Genomic DNA, 22,035 nt, shown 5'->3' with positions numbered 1-22,035 from the left:
AAATAATAACAAAAGTTACATTTAGCTTATGGCTCTCATTCATACATGTTTTCTTCTGCCTTTTAAGATTTTTAGTGCCTTGAGGCTATAACCAAGGGAGTTGGAACACTTTTTTTAATGGTTTCAAGAGCTACAGCTTTGAGGAAAGTATCACTTTTGAAACTTGCTATAATATCACAAGTTAGCAGATATACACAGGTCATCTAGATCTAGCTCAGCCTTATTTCTTATACATCTTTCTTTTCAAAGATGAGGGAAAATCTTTAAAAGTGCTAAGATAAAGGCAGATACCTTGCTACTGAATTTAAGTACTTAGGAGAAGGACAGGTACAATAATCAAGTGCTTTATAGAATGTCTTTCACTTTCTGTTGCTTGAAAAATGCTTTAATTAACTTATTAGCTGTCTTAGAATTCATACGGGCACCTCTCAATTTCATCACTGGTGAAGTGAAATTCTATACCATCTGTCCAGCTACATCCAGCCAAATAGTCTCTGGTAAAATGGACTGCTTTATTCTTCAACAAGGGTAGCATGTCCTTCAGATCTTAGGAAAATTTCTTCAGCTCAGTTCTACTAAAATGAAAGGCCAAACCTGAAAATAGTACCCCTAGTTTCTCCGGTGTTGTATAACTGCATCAGCTGCCTTGGCACCAGCACAAAAACCTTGCATAAATTGATAGACACCCTTCTTTTGGGCCTTCTTTTTCTATTAGAAAAATAGAAACTCTCTCTAAGAGTAACGTCGTTTGGGTTGACAGATTTCTGGTGCCCATTTTTTGATAGTTGGGGTAGTAAATCAGCATGCTTGAAGAAATTAAATATCCTTTGGGTCCCCTCTGCCTCTATGGGGTAGGAACTCAAGAGTACAGATTATCTAAACTGCATCGAAGTTTTGAGCTTATTCCCTTGCTTCATTCCAGTTTTGTGTAAGGAACCATCAAGATTATTTACTTGCTACAAATAAATGCAGTGCAGGTTCAAGTTAATTCAAGTAATTTTTTAGTCTTCTCCCTCATATTCACCCAGAAAGAACTGCAGAAACCTCAAGTACTCTGTCATTTTTCCTCTTAGCAAAATAGTTGTTCTGTCCTCCATGAAGCAGAAAGACAGTTTCCCAGTTTTTCTGAGGTCTTTGAAAATTCAAGTTCCTTAAGAGCTATGCAACAAAGCCTTGTGTGCATTAGTGAGCCTGAAGACCCTAACCAGCCTTTTCAGGGACCTACACTGCAGCCTGCCCAGGAGATCTATTTCACCTGCACCTGAGTCCTCCATCTCCGCTTGAACTACATCACAGTTGTTGTCTTGGTGTTCATCTACCCCATTGATTCAATTTTTCTGCCATGAGCTTGAACCTGCCTTATCACCATGGTTCCACTAAGTGGTCACTGAACTCTGCCTGACTTGTGGTTACCTTCACTGGACCAGATCCAGACTCAAAAGGGTGAATTAGCTTCCTGACTCGACCTCAGATTTGTGTCATCACCATTAACTTGGCTGATGATCTGGACTGTTGGTTGAAACCTATCATGTCAGGTTCTGCCTTAGTTAGGATCTGCATGATTGGGCCCTGGCTGGCAAGGAGCCTGTCCTGCTGGCTGTATTATCGTGCTTGATTCCCTGTTCCTCAAGTAGCAGCCAGACTTCAGTGGTCCCTAACACTGTGCTTGGTTGAATCTTTTCTATTGTAGCTTAAGATAGCTCATTTTCCTGACTTAGGATATTTCTGCTAGCAGATTTGGCCTCCAGAGTAGTTTAAGAATCATCAGCATAGGCATTGGTTTTGTACAACAGTATTGGTATGATCCTTGTTTTGCAGAGACAGAAGCCTGGGGCTATGTTAGGCGCTCAGAACCATTTTTTACTCCTCTGTGTTTGTTTAGGTCCTTATCTCAATTTTTTTTTTTTTGAGCAGTATTTGTAAATCAGCTCATTGGCACATTGGCAAAGGCTGTAGAATGCACTTTACCCCTCTATAACCTCTGTACCAGTCTTTCTGTCCCTTTTCAGAAATCCTTTTCTCTAGCTATTGCTTTAGCAGAAAGGCAACATATCCTGTTGTTAGGAGGTACTATAGAGGCCCCGTTTATGTTTGTCTGTATCCAAAGATTCTGCTGCAGCTATTTCCTGGTACAGGGGGGACTGTATGAATTAAAGTCAGAAATGCAGGAAAAAAATCAAAATTAGAAGAATAATAGCAGTAAGTTGCAGGTGGTTCAGGAAGGAAGTTGGTTTGTATCATGTAACTTTCTCCATTTCCTTTCTATTCTGCAGTTAGAGTGGAATGCCACTGCTTAACTGATTCGTGGCTGGCTGAGATCAGCTTCACGGGCTTTCAACCATCCTGTATATGGTCCTCTATGGATTGGATGGAATCCTAACAACAATTTCAGACTATTTTCATAATGGAGGGGTGTCACCTGGCTAAATGAGTTACGTTAGTTTTCTGACCCAACCCTCCAAGTCACGATCCATTTGGTAACATTTTCAGAGTAAGCGTACTCCACTTTGTGAATCTGGCAAATTTGCCTCCAAACAGGCTGATGTCACTGAGGTTATGTTGAACATATATCACAGCCTTCGTGTCTATTTCACATGTATTTCACATGGAGACATGTTCTCTTCATGACAATCTTCTATATTATTTATAAGCTTATTTTGCGATGTTCTCTATGTCATTGCATTGACTGCTTTGCTCTTGGCTGTTACACAGTTCTTAAAGGTTTCTGTCCTGTGGTTGTCCAATCAGAACAATGTCAGAATAGAGGTGCCTTTTCATTCTATTCTGCTAAAAAATGGACAGTGATGTGCTTGTTCAAGCAGACTGGTCAGTGTTCTTCAAAATTAAATGCTGCTATCAGTATTTTAAAACTACTGATCTGGATATATAGAAGGCATTTCAGTCAAGCTTTGGATAATCAGGTATGTGCACACTACCTGAGCATCAAGCGCTAAATAAATAAGTTGTCATTTCTGAGAAACAATAAAACTGAAATATATTCTGAATGATCATTAAAAGTAAAAGTTTTTACTTTTTCTGAGTTTGGTAATGTATTCTAAACACAGCATTACTGGGGTATACCTTTGTCTTCTACACCCACTTTCTTTCAATCTAATAAGGACAGTATCATTTGAGACAATTCAAATAAGTGGACTGTTTCCTTGTTCCTCAATGGATGGGGCAGAAATATCACAAGGTTTTCAATTTACAGGAGATAGAACTAATGTAGTGTTCATTTTTAGGATGTATTTTGTGGTTCTTATGCTGCAGATTCAGGCAGTCTTTTCATGTCAATTAAACTCAGATTATATTCTCTTGTTTTCATGTAAGGAGTGAAATCCTGTGAATATGTTTTTTTGTAGATTTAAGACTTAAAATTAGAAATCCAGTGATAGATTTGTTATTTACTCATTCTTCAGAGAGGAAAGACACTAACGGAGGCAATTATGCTTAACTCTTTTGACATTCTTAGAAATGCAAGGAACTAACATGAATACATCTGTTTGGAACTTTGAGGAAATTCAGATGTGGATGCAAAACCTGCAGTCCCGTCTCTAATGCTCTAAAACTGGAATAGCAAGTTATGGAATTAGCTCTGTTACTACATCTATGTCTATTGAAAAGTGATTTTAAATGCCTAAAAAAATATTTAGAAACTTTGAGGGGAAAGGAAGCTACAAAATACTTAAAATTTGCAAAGATCAGAAAGATTTGACACATAAAAGTACATTTCAATCAATTTATATTTGTGTTCGTCCTTCAGAGCTTCCCTTTCAAACTACTCTGGCTCTCCCTCTGACACTTTATAGGTTAACTTTTCTGCTGATGTTACATCTGCAACAGAACTGCATAGGAACATGGTATCAGCTCATCACAATTTGCATAGAAGTGCAAATTTGTTACATTTAAAGACATTATAAAATTAAAGTACTTAAACCCATGTGGTTTGGTAATACTGAATTGGAAACATCTCAGAGTCATTTATAGTCTGACTGTGCTGAAATCAGAGTTCCCTGGTTGATGTGACATGATTATATGTTATGAGTGCGTGTGTTAACCTTTCAAAATAAAATGTTCGGTTTCTTCTTTTAAATACCAAATGCTTATAGTTATAATACTTGCTGATATTTGCTCACTGACAGTCTCACTTGTTTTCAAACCCCACATATTTAAAGTTGTGGAGTGCTAGATTGATGTTTCTTTCACTCAAATGTCATATTCATCAACTGTATTGTGCTAGCAGATTGTTAAACAGACAAGGTGACTTGCAGAGTGACAAGTGATGTGATGTCCCAAACCATTAAAATACAGTAATAATGTGTTTTTTTCCCTTTCGGCTTTTGCAACACAGTGCGTTTTCTGTAAAACACAGGTGAGAACATTCCTGAGTAGATCCATTGTGTGGAAAAAAATCCCAGTTAATGAGTAACAAAACCTGGAAGTCAATTGGAACCTCACAGATAATTGGGAAGTTCTGAAGACTTAGGAAAAAATAATGTAACAGTATTTAATAATGAGAAATAGATACATTATGTTACAAGGAAAATTAAATTGCTTGATGTATTTTGCTGTCTTACATAATCAGTTTTGCAGGATCATTTTTTTTCAGCTGTAATAAAGGCTATTTTATAATTTTGCTTCAATAGCCTCCCAGGAATACCACAGGAAAGGACGGAACTTCTGCTTAACCTTATATCAACTCAAATGTCTTTCTCAACTTATCAAACTCTTCTTATTAATGGAGGAAAAAATTGAAGAGCTTTCTACAGAAATTCTGCTGCTGCCTTCATTTACAGAGAGGAATAAGAATGTTCAAGGTAATGAACGATTGTCCTGATTTATTGCTTTATTTTGTGCAAAAGAATAATTTAATGCTATTTTCAACATTAATTACCTAATTTATGTCATCATATTTTTCAAATAAATGTGTTTCCATATCCACTGAAAAAGCTTTTGAAATGTGCAGATTTACATTTGAGCACGATGACTTGTAGGAAAGAACTGGTTGTTGTATATAGGGATGTGATGTACTAACTGTAGATATTGATGGACAGCCATGATGAAAAACTATCAAACACTGCAACAAGATATCTCCTACTGGATTCTCTATAAAATCCTATGTCTCATATGGACACAACAGTACTTGGTGTATGAATTCTTTGAAACTGACTTTTTCTGAACTTATCCTTGAAAACTGACTTTTTCAAGAAAGAAAAGCATACATTAATACTAGTTTAGTTGATCTTAGTGTACCTGAAACTAACTGCTAAAGGATATAGTCCATATTTAACCTGTATTTCTCGCACCTACTCAAATGCACTGTGTTTACTAGCGTGCTTATCTTGCTTGCTTCAGTGGCTGTGTTACAGAAGGAGGATCAGTAAAATGATCAAGCCTCAGGTTTGCATTTGCTATAGGTTCCAAGCTCACTTTTTTCCATCTAATTGTATTCAGTAGAACCAGGTATCGTGAAAATTCAGGTGAATAACACCTTCCAGGAGAATGCTCACAAATATTCTTCTACTCTGCTACTTCTGCCAGTGGAGACTCCAAGTCATGAGAGAGAAGTGGTTTCAAGAGCTTTGATTCTATTGCAGGAAAATATCAGACCAGAAATGAGGCCAGGCTGCTCAGGGAGAGAGGATAGGTGAAATCAAATGTTCACTATCTCTATAGTCAAGCTGCAGGCTGAGGAGAAAGGTGTTTTGGGAATGATGTAGTCTCAGAATACTATGAATATTGATGAAAATAAAAACATTAAATAAGAAGAGTTCCAAGGCGCACATTTTGTTGTTGTATTCTTCACCTATAATATTGGCACTCCAAAATAAAGAAATACAGGTTAACCTATATATTTTTAGAATATACATCAAAGCTCTAATAAAATGTGCGTTCAAATTCCATTTTTGCTGACTTCAATGACTTCAGTGACTTCAATGTATTTCTGCCCCTTTTAGTTACTCAGTTTTACTAATTCTCAAGAAATGTTAAGCTATTATACATTATCATTTATGTTTTATGGCCTTGATTCTGCAAAATGGTCTTAGAATAAACTTGTAGAGTTTTCCTTGTGTGTTGGGCAGGTATACACTCAGTAAGGGCAATGGTAAATGTACTTTTTATTACTGTATTATGTAAGAAAGTGTAAAAAAAATTCAGTAAGTCTTGAATGGGAAATTTATTTGATATTTATGTGACTATATTCTAAGGCATGTGATCTCCAGTAATTCAGAGAGCTAAACAATTTCAAGATTAGCAAGAAATATTTTATTTTCCCGGAAGTAAAAATTATCTTGCTTAATTAATTAATAAAATTTTTTCCAAGTTTATTTACATACAGAACTATTTCTCCAAAGAGTTAAACCACCTTCTTGAGAAATATTCTTTTAGAGTAATCATGTCTACAGCAAGTTGGTTCTTAAGTGGTATCTCTACTTAATCAAATGAATGGGAATGAATGGGAAATATTATTAGATCTTTTAGGAGGCAGTCTTATGGGTAAAAGGTACATTCCAGAAAAAACATAGAATTCATTTCACCCTGAAAAACAAGTGAGGGTATATATTTTTCAAGTGCTTTTAGTGAAGTCTTCAGACATACTTTTGTTTTTAGATCAGGTGGTTCTATTCACAAAACTGTTCTCAGTGATATGTTTACAGATAGTTTGTGAAAAGAAGACATCTCCAGAGAAATTTTTAACAAGAGGTCTGACTAGAAGAAAGGTTTGTTTGCGTTATTTTATTTTCGTATTGTTGGAAATCTCAGTTGTAGTGAAGTGAAAGATGATGGGAGAACGAAAGCTATGTTCACAGTAGTTCCAGGTACCTAAAAGGATTCAAGATTTTCCCTGTTAATGTCCTATATTGGGTTGATAATTTTGGTTTTTTCACAGATGATGGCTGAGTTTTTTGATAAGAAGTATTGGTTAGAATCCTTGTTTTATTTTCATCAGAACACATTGTAATATGTGACTAGACAATATAAAGGCCATCTTCAGTTCTTATTTAGAAGCCTTATTACTAGAAATCTTGTTTAATTTTGCAGAGTCAAGAGTGTAGGTATGTCTGAAGCAGCTTTAAATTAACTTGTGTCAAAAGGTCAGGTTTACAGTGCGGCACAGGCTGCAGAACCAGTCTAAGAAGCAGAGTGAATTAGCCCAGACTGAAGTGAGTGCTGATGGTGCTGGAAAGTTACCCATGCTCTCAGTGGGTTCAAGCTAGGTTGGGTATACCCCTCAGTCTCTGCAGTGAGAGATATCTGAAGTGTCAGTGCTCTGCAAGTAGTACTGCTGGCAAACTAGGGAAAGATGGCCAATTCATAAAAGGTAGGTGAATGTCCAAGTTTCCTAAAGTTTCCCTAGGCATTGCGTAGACAGACGCCTTGTACTTGTTTCCTTTGTGTTTTGGTTGCTTTTAGGATTGATGGGAGACTTTTAATCTATGTAGCTCACACAGGGGTGCAACAAAAATAATGGTTTTTTTCATGTGCTTGTGTCAAGTGGTGTGTTTATGTGTATAGCTGTTTCAATGTCAATTGATTTTTTGTTTTATATTATGTAGTACTTGAATTTTGATATTCAGAACATGTACAAAGTTCCATCAGAAACAAAGTAGTTCTTTGGATGGTTCCTCTTTGTAAAATTTTTTTTTTGTCCCAAAGATGGCATCTGAGTTTTATCTAAACCAGACGGTTTCTTGGCCCTCATTTTTCCCTAAACCCAGCAATGACAAAGAGTAACGGCTGCATAAATTGGATGTAAGAAGAACACTTAGGGTTTATCACAGAAGAATCAAAGATTTCATATCTTCTGACAGATTGTTTGTACTCTTAGGGGGTCTTAAGAGGGGTCAAATGGCTTCTAAGAGTTGCTTAGCTAGATGGTTAAGGGATTGTATTAGAGAGGCGTATGTAGTTAAGGGTAAAGAGGCTCCCAGGGTTTGTAAAGCTCATTACACTAGGACTATAGCTGCTTCTTGGGCGGAGAGGTCGAAGGCTTCCACATTGGAAATTTGCAAGGTGGCCACCTGGGCTTCTCTTCATACTTTTTCATTGCATTATTGCTTGGATGTAGTCTCTTCTGCAGATTCTGCTTTTGGTAGGAGGTTGCTTGTGAACCAGAAAAAGAACAGTGAAGAAAAGAAAGACATGTAGTTCAGAGTTCTAGCTGGCAACAAGACAAGTTTCTTTGCAGCGTGCACAATGGAATCCTATGAAGACCAATTTAGGCCGTTGAAAATAGATGTTAGAGGGAAGTACTGCCTACCAGTGTTCTCTGATGGTAACCCCATGGCAGACAATAGCACCAAAGGAAACAGTGAACCAGAGTGAACTCTGTAGGGAGATGGATGTAGAGAGTTTTTAGGTGATACAGATAGGTTTCTGAGTTCAGTTGGAGTTCTTTATCTGGCATCTTCTGGAATATATTCAGAATCCTCATTTTCACAATTTACTTTGCATAGATTGGAGAAAAGAATTCTCTGAATTGCATTTTCCACTCTTAACTTCTTTTCACTGTTCTCCATCCAATTCTTCCTGATTTTATTTTTTTACTTTACCAGCAGTAACTTAGTGTTCCTCAATATGTATACACCAAGATTTGAGCTTGATTTAAAACTGTATTTGTATTATCTAAGCACAAGTATAAATATACATTTTATCTACTACCAATGTGTTCTTCAAGTTAACCTTTAAATCAAAATAAGGAGAAAATCATGCAAAGTTCTTGGACAAACAAGTGATGGTATGGTTTTGTTCCACCCCTGAACGTTAGTGTGACATCTGGACAAGACTGCTACTCTGTCTTTCAGAGAAAAGGTATCTATATTTTTTTAATCATTTACAGTACATTAATTTACAATGGTGCATCACTTCATTCCACTACAGGCATTGGATTTCATAAAATTGGAGGAGTAACCATCCCCAGTTTTTTCTTGACTATTTAACCCTTTCAGCTGCAGGTATCTTGTCGTACCTACCTGATGCGATAGTCTACTTCTCTATTTACATTCAGCTGAAATTAATGAGATGTTCTAACATACCTAGTACTCCCAGCATCGCAGCTTCTCTTTGAAGCAATCAGGAACATGATCATCTGCAATCAAGTGTTAAGCATGAGACTTGGGTTTAGAACTCTGCCAAATTGCATTCTCTTTCCATCTGTAAGTTAGATTTTTCTTCCCTCTTGGGTTTTCAGAAGCCCCTTTTTAAAACTTCTAAAAAATCAGAAATATCTAATGTGCTTTCATATTTCTCACTTTTTTCCCCCATTTCAGTGAGAAAGGTAAACTTTGGACAGATCAGATATTGAATACCAAGAAAGCCTTTTTTGAATGGCATGCTTGAAAACACTGTGGGCGAAATTGTCAAATCCTTAGATTTCCAAGCTCTGTCTCATGGGACTGGGAAGATTTACAAAGGTCTTCACACCTTAAAGAGAAATGCTTAACTCTATATCTGTATCTGGAAAGTCTAATAAAAGGAATGTAGAATAAAAATTTTGAGGTGCATCCTCCTGACAGACTTTTATTGCAAAGTTGCAGTATTGCAAAAGTTGCAATTGAAGATTAAAAAAAGTTGTGCTTTTTCCTTTGGTCTCAGCATAAGATGTTCAAGTATCTTCTTTTACAAATACAAGCTTCAGTGGATCAATCCAAAGTGAAGACAAATTTGCACTAGGAGGACAATATTATTTCAGAAGTACATTTTCTGCATCTGGGTTAGTAAAGTTTGCTCAGTATAGTACAAATAAAAAGTTCATTATTGAAGATAGATAGCAGAAGGGTTTTTTGACCCATAGTTAGTGGGGATTTTTTAATTGTTATTTAATTTTTGGAGGAATGGTTCTTTCTGCTTCTGCAAGATGTATTATCTCCATCATGGTTTCAATAAAAGTTCTGACTGAGCTGGCTGAATCCAATTTGTAAGCTACTTTGATAGCACTGATTCTTAACTTATACACAGATAGTGGGTAGCTCATACAAAAGCTTTCCTTGATACTTTGCTAATCTATGCTGTCTGCAAGATGATGTCACAGTGACTGTTCTTATAGCCCTAAATGCTATAAAAATAGGAAAGCTGTGGAATTCTATTAAAAAAAATGAATAGAATTTCTTATAAGAAATAACAATAATTATCTTTAAAATACAAGAGGTGTCACTGTCATTCTCCAGTCTTTGTAATCATCATTACAAAACCAGAAAATTACTGAATTGGAGAAAGAAATAAATAGATAAAGGGGGCCTAGGCAAACAATTGTTTTGAAGAGAAGAATAATCCCAGACAAATTTTGATACACACAAGGAAAGTTGGCTGAAGCGTTTTGATTTTAAGTGTAGCACTGCACGTAATCTTGTTCTCATTATTTACAATCAAAATTATTAAAGCTGCCTGGTTGGTAAACTAAAGAAAGTACACAAATTATGAACATTCCATCAAGACTAGATGTTTGTAGAACATCGGTTTCGAGAAAGACAAAGCAAGGATTCGTGGTTAATCCAATCTTCCCTAATAATCAAGAATGCTGAAGGTTTAGAATATGCTCCGGAAAAGGAGCAAATATGAGAAAATTACATTTTTCTTCAACCACCATCTTCTTTCACAACATTCACTTTTTTCAGCTCTCTTTCTGCAAATTCTTTTCTCTAAACAACCATGTGAGAGGGATCACATGCATTTCTTTCCATCTGTGGAAAAGCAGTTTGATATGTGCTATTTAAAGAGAGGAGTCAGGGAATTTGTCTAGATAAGTATGTTTCCTCAGACCCATGCCTGTCTTTCTGTCCGCAGTGGCAAACTAATTTAGGCTGAGTAGCAGCTGTACCTTAAATAAAGCTCTGCTTCCCTTTCCCAGGAGAGTTTTCTGATTAGGGCAAGACAATCAGAAGACAATTTGTAAGCCCTTAAAATCCTTTACTTGATGAGACACTTAAAAGGGCTTGTGGTTTTTCATAGTTAGACACATAGTACAAATACCAACAAGATATTCTCAAGAGGTCAAGACAACTTTACTGGCAATTTCAAGATATCAAGGAACTTTGGCAAAACATTTAGGCCAGCATTCAATCAACATAAAACACTTTTCAAAGCATTAACTTAGCTCATTTGACTGTGCAAACTCTAAGCCCGTTCAGTTTCAAGTTACTCAAAAATTCCAAGAAGAGGGAATTAAAAGAAGAAAGAGAGAAAGGCAGCAATTATGTAGAAAAGAACAAACATAACTACCACTCCTGCTTCCAGCAGTATTCAGCTCATAGAGATCCAAAGAGGAGATGGGGTCAAGACATGCTGACCTTATGTCTCAGGTTAAATACCCTTTGGCTTTCCTGGGCCCTTCCCCAGGTGAGAGTTCCACTCATTGGCCACTCTGGGGCTGAACTGGGGCTCCAGGGGCAGGGTGTGGAGCATTGCCTGCAATGTGCCAGGGATTGGCGGCCACTCTGGGGCTGGGATGCAGGCTCTGTGGGAGTGCGGTATATGGAGCCGATGTTCTGCCTCACCAGAACAAGGCCTGACCTGCCTCTTTCCCTCACACACACCCCCAAAACATTTTGAACAAGCAGTCCTTTCAGTCTCTCACACAAGTGAAGAATTCGCAGGACAGGAAGGGTATAATTTGTTATGTCTCTGTGGAAGTAGTGTTTGAGAGGAAGGTTGTAGGACCATCTGAGGAGCAGAGGCTCTATGGGGGGCTGTGGCTAAATGTACAGTGTTCAATACAAAGTGGGAAGGTGACCCTTGCTAGCGGGAGGCTGAATTGAAGAAGATGGCCTTAGCCAGCCATACCCAGATGAGATTTGGGGAAAGCAAAAATTTGGGAAACCAAAGGAAGTCAGTAAAATATGGGAGGCTTGAACCTGGGGCTTCTTTGAGAAGACCAGTGAAATTTTTAATGTGCATGAGCCTACATGCACAAGCATAGGTACATATGAGTATAAAGGAGATGTCCATCCAGACTGTTAATTAAAAAAGGAGGTGGAATAATCTAGTAGAACATGTTAAGTTAATAATGAAAGAGCCTGTTAAATAACTGGTATGGATGTAAGCATAAACCCACTTGGCTCTTTGCCTGTGGTCCTGGAGTCACAAGTCTACCATCAGCTAGTTACCTATTTATCTCATCTGTGAGATCTTAACAAGTAAGGCAGCAATGCTGTGAATACACAAAGATTTTAGCTTAAATGTTTAAGGTTTTCTTTGAAGTCTTGATATAAAAAGTTATAAATAGCAGTTATAAATATTCTAAGTAGTGACAATAATATAAGAATGTGAATGCCTAGAAGCTTACTTGTGGTTATCGTTAGAATGTGATGTTATATCTATAAAAAAGGAGAATTGAAAGGAAAAAAGGGTAAATTTAAGGTAGAAAGCACAGAATAGAAAATAGGGAAAATATCCAGTTAGATTATTAGTTGGGTTTTTTAAATTCTGGACCAATTTCTAAAGCAAACTGTTAGAAACTTTATCATAAAATACATTAAAACATGCTGAAAAAAACCCCAGTAAGTTTCCAATACTGTCTCTAGTGATGAGGATCAAGGTGTTGGATGGCCTGGTTGATATCTTTTGTTTTTAAGTTCTACCATTTTATCTTTCATTTTTCCCAGCTTAAATCTGTGAATGTCTTTTGAAAATGCAAACAAAAATGGTATTTGGGGAAAAAAACTCCAAATGTACCAAAAAACCCCCAAACAAACAAAGAAACCCCACAAAAACTTCAAAGCTCTACAGTGTTGGGCAGTATAAGGGCATGAAAAACAGTGTTTATTTTCAGAATGCAAATCAATTAAGGGAAAGGTTAAATCTGGTTTGGATAAATTAAATCTAATGTTGGAAATTTCATAAAGAAAGAAAAGCTCTTTAAACCTTGCCCATGTACTACTAGTGGCTTCAGATCACTGAAGACCTCCAAGGCCCTGGAAGATGATCTTTAACGATGCTTTGGTAGCACCTGGTGTTTTAAAACCTCTTTAAATTTCATACAAAGTACATTACTTTAGGAATATTTGCACCAGTCCTGTTTATGCTGCAAGACAGATTTTTAAAATACATATTGTTTGGTGTTATTCTTGTATCTCTTTGTGATTCACAGAATCACAAAATGGTTGAGGTTGGAAGGAGTCTTTGGTATTCATATTGTCTAACAATCCCTGCTCAAGCAAGGCCTCTAGAGACAATTGCCCACAGTTATGTCCAGATAGTTTTTGAGTATCTCCAAGGATGGAGATTCCATAACCTCTCTGGACAACCTTGCAGTGCTTGGTCACCTTCACGGTAAAAACAACATTTCCTGATGTTCAGAGGAAACCTCCTGGCTTTGCATCTGTTTGGGCCTGTGACCACTGGCCCTGTCATTGTGGAAGACTGATTCTGACCTCTTTGGACCCTCTTTTCAGGTATTTATATACTTTAGTGATATATCTTGCCCTGCCCTTTCTCTTCTGTTGAATAATTTCCTTTGACCTGTTTATAATGCTTTGCTTGATCCAGACCAGATACTGTCAGCCTTTTTTTCTGGCTTATGTTCAACTTTGTGTACTTCTGGACCCCCAGGTCCTCTTATGCAAAGCTTCTCACTAGCTGGGAGAACACCAACATGGGGTGATGCCTGGGTTTGTTCTTCCCCAGGTACATGACTTTGCTTCTTGGACTTTGTGAGGTTTTAGTGTGCCTATTTCTCCAGCCTGTTGAGGTCCTTCTGGATTGGCACCATAGCTATCTGCCATTCTGTTTGATGTCAGCTGCAGACTTGCTGAGGGTACACTGTACTGCATCATCCCAATCATTAATGAAGATCTTAAACAGGATTGAACCTAGAATTGAAGACCTGAGATAGATTGCTAATTACTGGCCTCAGACTAGACTCTGTGCCACAGATCACTGCATTTGGGGCTTGCCTATTCAGCCACTTTTCAACTCACCTGACTGACTGTTTGTCCAGTCCACACATCTTGTCTACATCTTGTTCTCTAACAAACTCTTATGGGAGATAATCCTATGGGCTTTATTGATGTCCATGTTGAAAACATCTACTGCTCTCCCCTCATCTTCCAGGCCAATCATTTCTTCATAGAACTTTATCATGCTTTGGCCAAGCATGACTTCCCATTACTGAAGCATTCCCATGCTGAATGCTCCTGATGAATTCTTTGTAATGCACCTGGAAATGCCTCTGTTACATTCCTTGGGGTTGAAGTGAGGTTGACAAGACTCTGATTCCCTAAGTCCTCCTCCTTGCTCTTTTTGAAAATATGAGTGACATTTGCTCTTTCTAGCCTTTAGACTGTTCTCCCAGTTGCTATGATTGATCAAAAATTTTTGAGAGTGGCCTTGCAATGGCATCTGCCAGCTCCCTCCACACTTGTAGGTGCATCCCATGAGAGCCCAAGGATTTCAGTATGTTGAGTTTGCTTTGTTATTCTCAGACCTGATCCTCTTCCATCTAGAGTACATCTTCCTTGCTGTATCCTTACCTCTTGGTCTCTGGTGCCTGAGATTCCTGAAGGCTGGTCTTCATAGTAAATACTGAGATGAAGAAGACATTCATTATCTCAACCTTTTCCATAACTATGTTACCAGGTCCCCCATCTTGTTGAGCAATGGGCTCATGTTTTCTCTAGTCTTCCATTTATCACCTGTGTACTTACAAGAAGCCCTTCTTGTTGTCTTTGACATCACTGACCAAATGAGTTGCATTTGAGCTTTAGCTTCCTTAACTTTATCCATGCTCAGAAGTTATTTATGTTTCCCTCCCAGTTACCCATCAGTACTTCCACACACTGTATGCTTCATTTTGTGTTTGAGTTGGGTGAGGATCTTCTAGTTCATGCATGCAGGCTTTCTGCCATTTTTTTTTTCCAGCTCTCTTGAGATAAGCAGAGGTGATACTTGAATATAATCAAATTTCTTGTGTCCCATTACCAAGGGTCTTATCCCACAGGACTCTTCCAAGCAGATACTTGAAGAGGCAAACTCTGCTCCTCTGCAGCCTTGGGCTGTTATCTTGCTTTTTAGCCTTCTTTGTGCTCTCCGGATCTGGAACTCCACTATCTCATGGTCACTGCAACCGAGGCTGCCTTGATTTTCAAATCCCCAAAAAGCACCTCCATTTGAATCACTTGGAAGAGAAATCATCAGTACATTTCAGGAACCCAAATTTCTTGAATCACTGAGAAAAGTGACATCAACCCCAGATACTGGTTTGTCCTTGACAAAACTGGGGCAATATCCCATTACTCTAAGATTTATGAGTGAGCTTTGTACCAGCCCTTCTTAAGGAGCTTCTCTTGTTATTTATGTTTTTATAAGCCATCATTTTGCCTATAATATCTGTTCTAATTAACTGTCTTTTTATTCTTATTGTATTAGTGTTTCCAAAAAGTAAAGGCTGTAAAAATATATTAGTGTTCAATTGATATATTTATTTGAACAAAGAGGAGAAAATAATTTCTATATAGCTGAGCTCGTGTTATTTATTCTCCTTGAGAAGAGATGACTTCACAATCAGTATAAAAATGCATTAATGACAAAAGAAACCATATTTTACACATTATATGTGCATTTGTATAAAATGCAAGTACCACCAGATGTTGATTTCATCATGTTGTATAAAAGAAACTGTATATAACTTGAATTTGACTTTATTATAACATTAGTATTCCCCTACATCTTCTTGAGGGTTTTGAGGGGTTTTTTATGCTTCATATTGATATATAAGAAGATGTTGAAGGCTGCTGAATTAATCTAAACTTTGATCTCTTTTGTCATACTGTGCAGGAGTTCTGAAGAGAGCTAGTGGGGAGCTTTTAATAGGAGAAACTAGAGCAAATGAAACCAGCGTGCTTCCTGAACAGTTACTTCAGGTAGAAGAGGTGAGTATGAAAAGAGTCTTACACTTTGTATGGGGTTTTCTTTTGTGTGTGTCTCCAATGTAGGCTTTCACCATGTTCATTATAAACACCTCTTGCTGTAGTTTCATTACTTCAGCTTCTGTGATTACTTCTATGTGCAAAGTTTCAGTTTAGATGGAATAAAATCTCATGGCGTTCAAAGAAGTGGTATTTAGTAGTTATTAACAGAAAAAATGTAATTATAAGATACCTCATAACAAAATGGAAAAAAATTACTTAAATATTATAGCTTTCTTAGTGTTATACATATAATCTCAAAGAAACTTGAAGAAGATCTATGTATTTTTTAGAATTTGTTCATAAGGGTTCTTCCTAGAACCATCTGTACCTAGAGGTATAGATGTCATACAATATCTAGTTTTTCTGATGCCAACAAACTACTGTATAATAAGCACTTGCTTTGTAGAATGTACGTACAAGATTGTTTTTATCTGGCTCCCATTTACTGCAAAACACGTTTTTATTGTTGATTTTGTGGTACATAAATGCTCCAACCATCTCATACTTTATAATAGTGGAATTTAATTTCTTAATGGCTTGATTTTAATGCTGAAGTTTTTAAAAAATGTGTTTTGGATTGGTGTGTGAAACTAATATGTATTACAAAGAAGAATATTTTCGGTAGATTGGGATGTACTTGATCCCCATAAAAAAATTTGAGGGAGTACAAAAGAGTGTCTCCATGGGGGCTGTCCCTGTGCTTACAAGAGCTGAATGTTGTTAGTGGGGAAAGGAAAAGGAAGGAGGATACAACTTTTAAATTGAAGTAAGCTGGAAGGGCTTCACTTTGTAGCCCTTCCTTCTTCATTCTCTTCCAATTTCATTCTCTTCCAATTTAGTATTATAACTGCAGGAAAACTTAGAAATCTGTCTTTTCTATTCTCCTACTGTGCCCTCATGGTGGAGATATTTACTGAACATCATCTTATGTCATTAAAATATATCTCTTACACTGGTGCAATTCTCAAATGGCCACTTCTGGAAAGGTTTAAGTCTGTTATAAGTCATAAGAGCAATGCAAAGTCAGATAAGTCGAAAAGTAATGGTGTCCTACTGTGTTTACTTCTGGCAACTCTTACACTTCAGATTACTTCAGAAGCCTCTGTTTAAAGAAGGCAAGGAACTGATGTAAACCACAGTAGAAGCCAGCATTGGCCTAAAGCTACAAATATCTATTTAAACATTTTAATCTTTTCTAAATGCAATTCTAGAGAAATTAAATGCATTGTGGCTGTGTTAAAACCTCCTCTTAAGGGTTTCCCATTGAGATTCATGGTTAGTAACTTCCAGTTGTTAACTTGCAGGGAAAATTAGTACAGGGTATACATTGCTAGATTACTTGTTATACTATTGAAAATTCTTTGACTTTTTAAAGTAGAGTCTGTTAAAGATTACAAATTAAGTAAAGATGAAGCATGTTTTTATAAAAGCTCTCTTGTTTAAACAGGAATTAGTTTTTTCCAAAAAATTTGATGACATATTTAATGCTGCTATGCATTTTGTTGAGTGTAAATACTGCTTTTAGTATGATTTCAACACTAGTGGACTATATTTTAAATTCTTTAAATAATTTCAAAATGTGATGGTGTCCTGTAATTTAATTATAGATGTGCATTTAATTTTCAGACAATATTAACACTCAATAATGACTTTGGATTGATTTAATTTTAATATGTGTTTCAGCCTATTTTACTGAGTTTTGGCTGGAGAAATGCATTTAAAGACCTGTCTTCTTCTGTGGCTCACTGTATAACAATAGCAATTGAGGATTTTTCATCTAAAATTCTTCAACATGAGCAGAAGGAAGAGTTTTCAGCCGCAGGCTGTGCAATGAGTCTTGTAAACAACCAGCAAATGAGGGAGTCCTGCAGAGCAGTCCAACAGGAAGAGCAACCAAAACGAATTGCTAAGGCAGGTATCAAAAGATCTGAAGTTTGAAGGCAGACAGAATGCCAGGGCTGTTTGCCATCTACACTTTGAAGTACTTACAGTACTATTAATATTCTATATCTTATATAAATGGAATTAAGAAGAAAGGGAGAGGCATTACAATGTGAAGCTGAACAAAGCTTTATACAATAGCCCATAGTTTGTACTTGAAAGAGTTACCTTTTACACTTCACTAGCATTTTTTTCAGCCAAAAAATTCTAAAGCATTCTGATTAGTATCTGCTCTGTTACTAAGTGGTTAGATGGGAAAATGTTGAAAGCTTTGAAATATGGCTATAGAGGGATTTCCTGTATTCATATCATTAGACATGCCATTCACCTAATTGGCATAACCAGTAAAAAAAAAAATTTGAGTTATTTGATTTGGCTGAAAGATCATTTATTAATTAAATTCCTTTTGCAAGGAAAGGTATGTTTGAAAGACTTTTTCTAGTAAGATCTGCAACTATGCTAGCAGATTTGGAATGCTGGTAAGGAATGCTTGCTTGAAATAACACAAGTGTTGGGGAGATAATTTTAGAGAGATTAATGTATGACTTTATAAAGAGATGACACATTTGTTTCCAAATCCAGTGTTAAGAAATGTGTTTGTATATTTTTCAAAATTAATTAGTTTAGAAAATTATCATTATTTACAAGGAATTAACCTTGTGCTTTGAATGAACATTTAGTGACATCGAAACCAAATGAATGCATTACTAGCATAAGATGGTTTTAATTTTTCCCCTACTACAGAATATGCAGCTTTAAAGCAGGAAGGAATGAAAGAATATTTAATTTACTTTTAAAAAATGTTACTCTGCTGTTTAAGAGATTAAAATGTTTGTAAAGCTGATTCAATGTATTTATGTTTCATGCCAATTTCATTATTCAATAATCTGACCCTAGCATGTATAAATTAAGCAGTGCTGTCAGAATACAAATAACTTAGTGCCACATTTATTTCTCTCAGTTTTGTTCTGACATCATGGAAGAACTTGACACATTGCTTCCATTGGCTCTGGCCTGCAGAGATGATTCTCTTCAGGAAATTAGAGCAAACTTTGTAGAGGCCTGCAGCAAAGTGGCAACAGCTGTTCTGTCAAGACTGGAGGAGAAAAGCAAAGATGTTCCCTTGAAGGCTCCCCTGCAAGACTTGTATGCTGCCCTTTCCACAGCGATATATGTCTTTCAGCATTTTACAATGTATAGCAATTTAATGAGAGAAACAAGCAAAAAGTATGTCCTTCTTACTTAAAATGTTTAATTCAAATGTAAATAATATGAGAGTTCATTCCATTTTGGTGATACAGTGTGCTGGTAGTTTTCCAAATTGCGTTGCATTTTTTAGCACATGCAGTATGTGTACTATTTTATGGAAATACCTGAATCAACCTGATAGTCCACAGCAGCCTTTGCAAGACAAATTATTTATGTGTAGGATCTGCAGATCATTTGATTTGCAGATCATTTTTTTTTTTGATTATTAAATTTGAGAAAATAGAATCGTCCAAGGAACTGCATGTACTCTGCTGTCATATAAAGTACTAGGGCCTTAATTTCCTTCTCTGACCCCTGCAATGCATAATTTTCATAAGATCTAATTCAGGACATTACAATCATAGAGGAAAATATAAAAATACATTTCTGTTCTTTTCTTAACACCATGCATATTCAGACATGTGAAGAAATGCATACAATACAATACATATAATACTTCGAAATTTTAGAATTTAGTTTATTATTACATGCAGAATAAAAATTAAAGCAGATATGAAGTAGGAGTGTAAAGTCAAAGGCAGTGTTTGACCTGGGAGGAAATACAACTGCACTTGCTTTTAGGAGATTTTGTCTTAAGATACTAGGATTCTATTGGTCCCCGTATTTCCAGCCATGTGCAATTTAGAAGTAGAAACAGTGTTTTTGGTGATCCTGAAGTAGCACAATTTCTACGAAATGTATGATTTCTAAGTGGTTTATGTACTGTTGAGCTGCTTTCCTTCTGATATTTTACTGTTTCTTGCATGAAGTATATCTCTGTGAGGGGAAGTCTGACCTAAAATACTGCTCAATAATTCTACTCAGGTATATTATCAAAGAGTTTTAGTATATACCTACCAAAAGCAATCTCTGTATGTGCTTATGTGATTTTGTCACACTCAGTGCTGTTGTAATAATTGCTGATGCAAAAATGCTGCAATTAAAAACTGCAAAGAAGTGAATGTCAGATGTACTTGTCTCAGAAAATAGGGTGAAGTAATTTATTTCTCAGTGATTGGTTAAATGGCAATTTATAGACAGGCAGACATATTTTGAGAACTTTTAAAACAAAAAGTTACAAACCTGAATGCTAGGTTCCGAACTAAGAGGAAATTAATGATTGATACCTACTAATAAAAACTATTTGCAGTACTAAGGATTGTTACCTCCTCGTGCACAGCCTTTCATTCATTGTCTTTAATTCTCTCTAAACAGACCCTTGTTCCTAGTGCCTATCCAAAAATGTCAGGAATTCATCAATATTCTCCAGTTTCAAGTTACAAACTACTGCATCAGAGTTTGTGCTACAAGCATTTTACAGGATGCTGAGAGCCACTGCTGGGATGACTACAAAGCTTTTTATGAGGTGTGAAGTTAAGTTTACTATGGCTCCATTTTACAAAATGTGTTTTAGTGTTTGCCAGCTCACTGACTAATCAGAAGGATGAGATCAGCATTGTTTTTACGTAAGAAGTTATTGGCATGTACTACTTTGAAATATCTATTTATGCAGGCAGGTGTCTATTTAGAAATTATGTAGGAATACATAGTAATTTAAAGATGAGATAGATTGTTACCATGGCATGTTTGTGTCATTTACTTCATAAAATATTTATTGTGTGTCAAGGCATTTATATAGAACTCAGTAAAGAGGACACCATCACCTTAATCTCTAAGGACTTTACACTTCTTTTAGAAAGTGTGATAAATGAAGATCTTTTTCTGGGAAATTTTTTATCTAATTCTTTGATTTTTATTTTCAGTTGGTTCCCTTTTTACTTTTTGTGAGTAAAGGGTGAAACAAAGAAAGATGGTCAATATAGTTACCTAAAACATTCAGCAATGTATTTCTGAAATAACCAGTGCCATTTCACCTGCATCTTGAAGTCATGGGTCTGAGCTATAGCTATAATCCTAATAATTCTATGAAAAAAAAATTAAGATAATTATTTCATTTATTGGATTTTTTCCTTCATCCTAGTTAAATACAAACATAGGTTGACATACACTGTTTGAAATTATTTTCACTTAATTGCAGGGTGAAATATTATATGGGTTTTTAATCAATAATAACTGAGATCTCTTGGAGACGAAGTCTTGTCCTTCCTTCTATAATTTTCTGTGTGAGACAATTAGTGCATTCTGTTACACATTTTCTAGAATTCTTACATGAGAGAAAATTCCATCTGATACATGTAATCTACAGATACTGTGTAAGAAGCTGCTCGGTCAGTGACAAAAATTGTGCTGGACAGGGCATACAGACCATAGAGTAATTTATCAAAATGTCCATCTCTCAAAGATACGTAAATAAACATTTCAATTTTGTTTGAATGATAGATGATAGGGTAAGAAAGGCAGTGGGTTTTGGCAACTGCTGAATCATGATATGATCTTCATTGTATGTAGTGCCTATAGTGCTGTGTCCTGTTTACTGGTGATCTAGTAACTTCACCATGGAGAAACAGTTGTCTGACAAGAAAGAATGTGGAGTAGCTAAGCAGTTTTATCATTACTGAACAGAACTGATGTGTATAGGAAGGAATGAGGAAAACTGGTGTCTCAGCTCTGTATGTGACAGAGGATTTCAGGTGAAAAGTACGTAATTTTACATCATCACTCCTCTTTTTAATGGACCATGGGAGATGGCCCAAGGGTGGACTGTGATCTGCTCTGAGTTCCTTCAGGAGGCATCCTGCAGAGACTTCAGTTGATCTCTTGAAGGCATCCTGAATGGAAGAGATTGGATTAAGATCTATTGCTTGTTACAGAGGCAATTCCCTGCCGAAACTTCCAGCAGTGAGAGGTGGCTTCTTCCAACGCAGGAGCTCAGCAGGAAGAGTGTGCCACTAGGCAGCTCTTCAGATTATGTTTTTGAATGAAGCTCTTAGTGTAGCAGACATCTGCTGTAGCTGTGGGAACTTAGGTTTTCTAACAGTCA

At 36.5% G+C, this 22,035-nt stretch overlaps 1 protein-coding gene across 1 annotated transcript in view; it reads left to right on the top strand.

The window, feature by feature from the left end:
* KIAA0825 overlaps positions 1–22,035 on the top strand; it is a 230,629-nt gene that overhangs the window by 63,871 nt on the left and 144,723 nt on the right. Inside the window, exons 5-9 of the mRNA XM_084224964.1 lie at positions 4,647–4,817; positions 15,772–15,866; positions 17,589–17,816; positions 18,808–19,073; positions 20,310–20,460. Of these exons, the coding sequence (XP_084081090.1) occupies positions 4,647–4,817; positions 15,772–15,866; positions 17,589–17,816; positions 18,808–19,073; positions 20,310–20,460 (911 nt within the window). The remainder of the gene's footprint in view (positions 1–4,646; positions 4,818–15,771; positions 15,867–17,588; positions 17,817–18,807; positions 19,074–20,309; positions 20,461–22,035) is intronic.

This window comes from Fringilla coelebs, assembly GCF_963513975.1.
Source record: "Fringilla coelebs genome assembly, chromosome: Z".
NCBI classification, from domain to species: Eukaryota; Metazoa; Chordata; class Aves; order Passeriformes; family Fringillidae; genus Fringilla; species Fringilla coelebs.
This window is presented reverse-complemented; position numbering and strand designations above follow the sequence as displayed.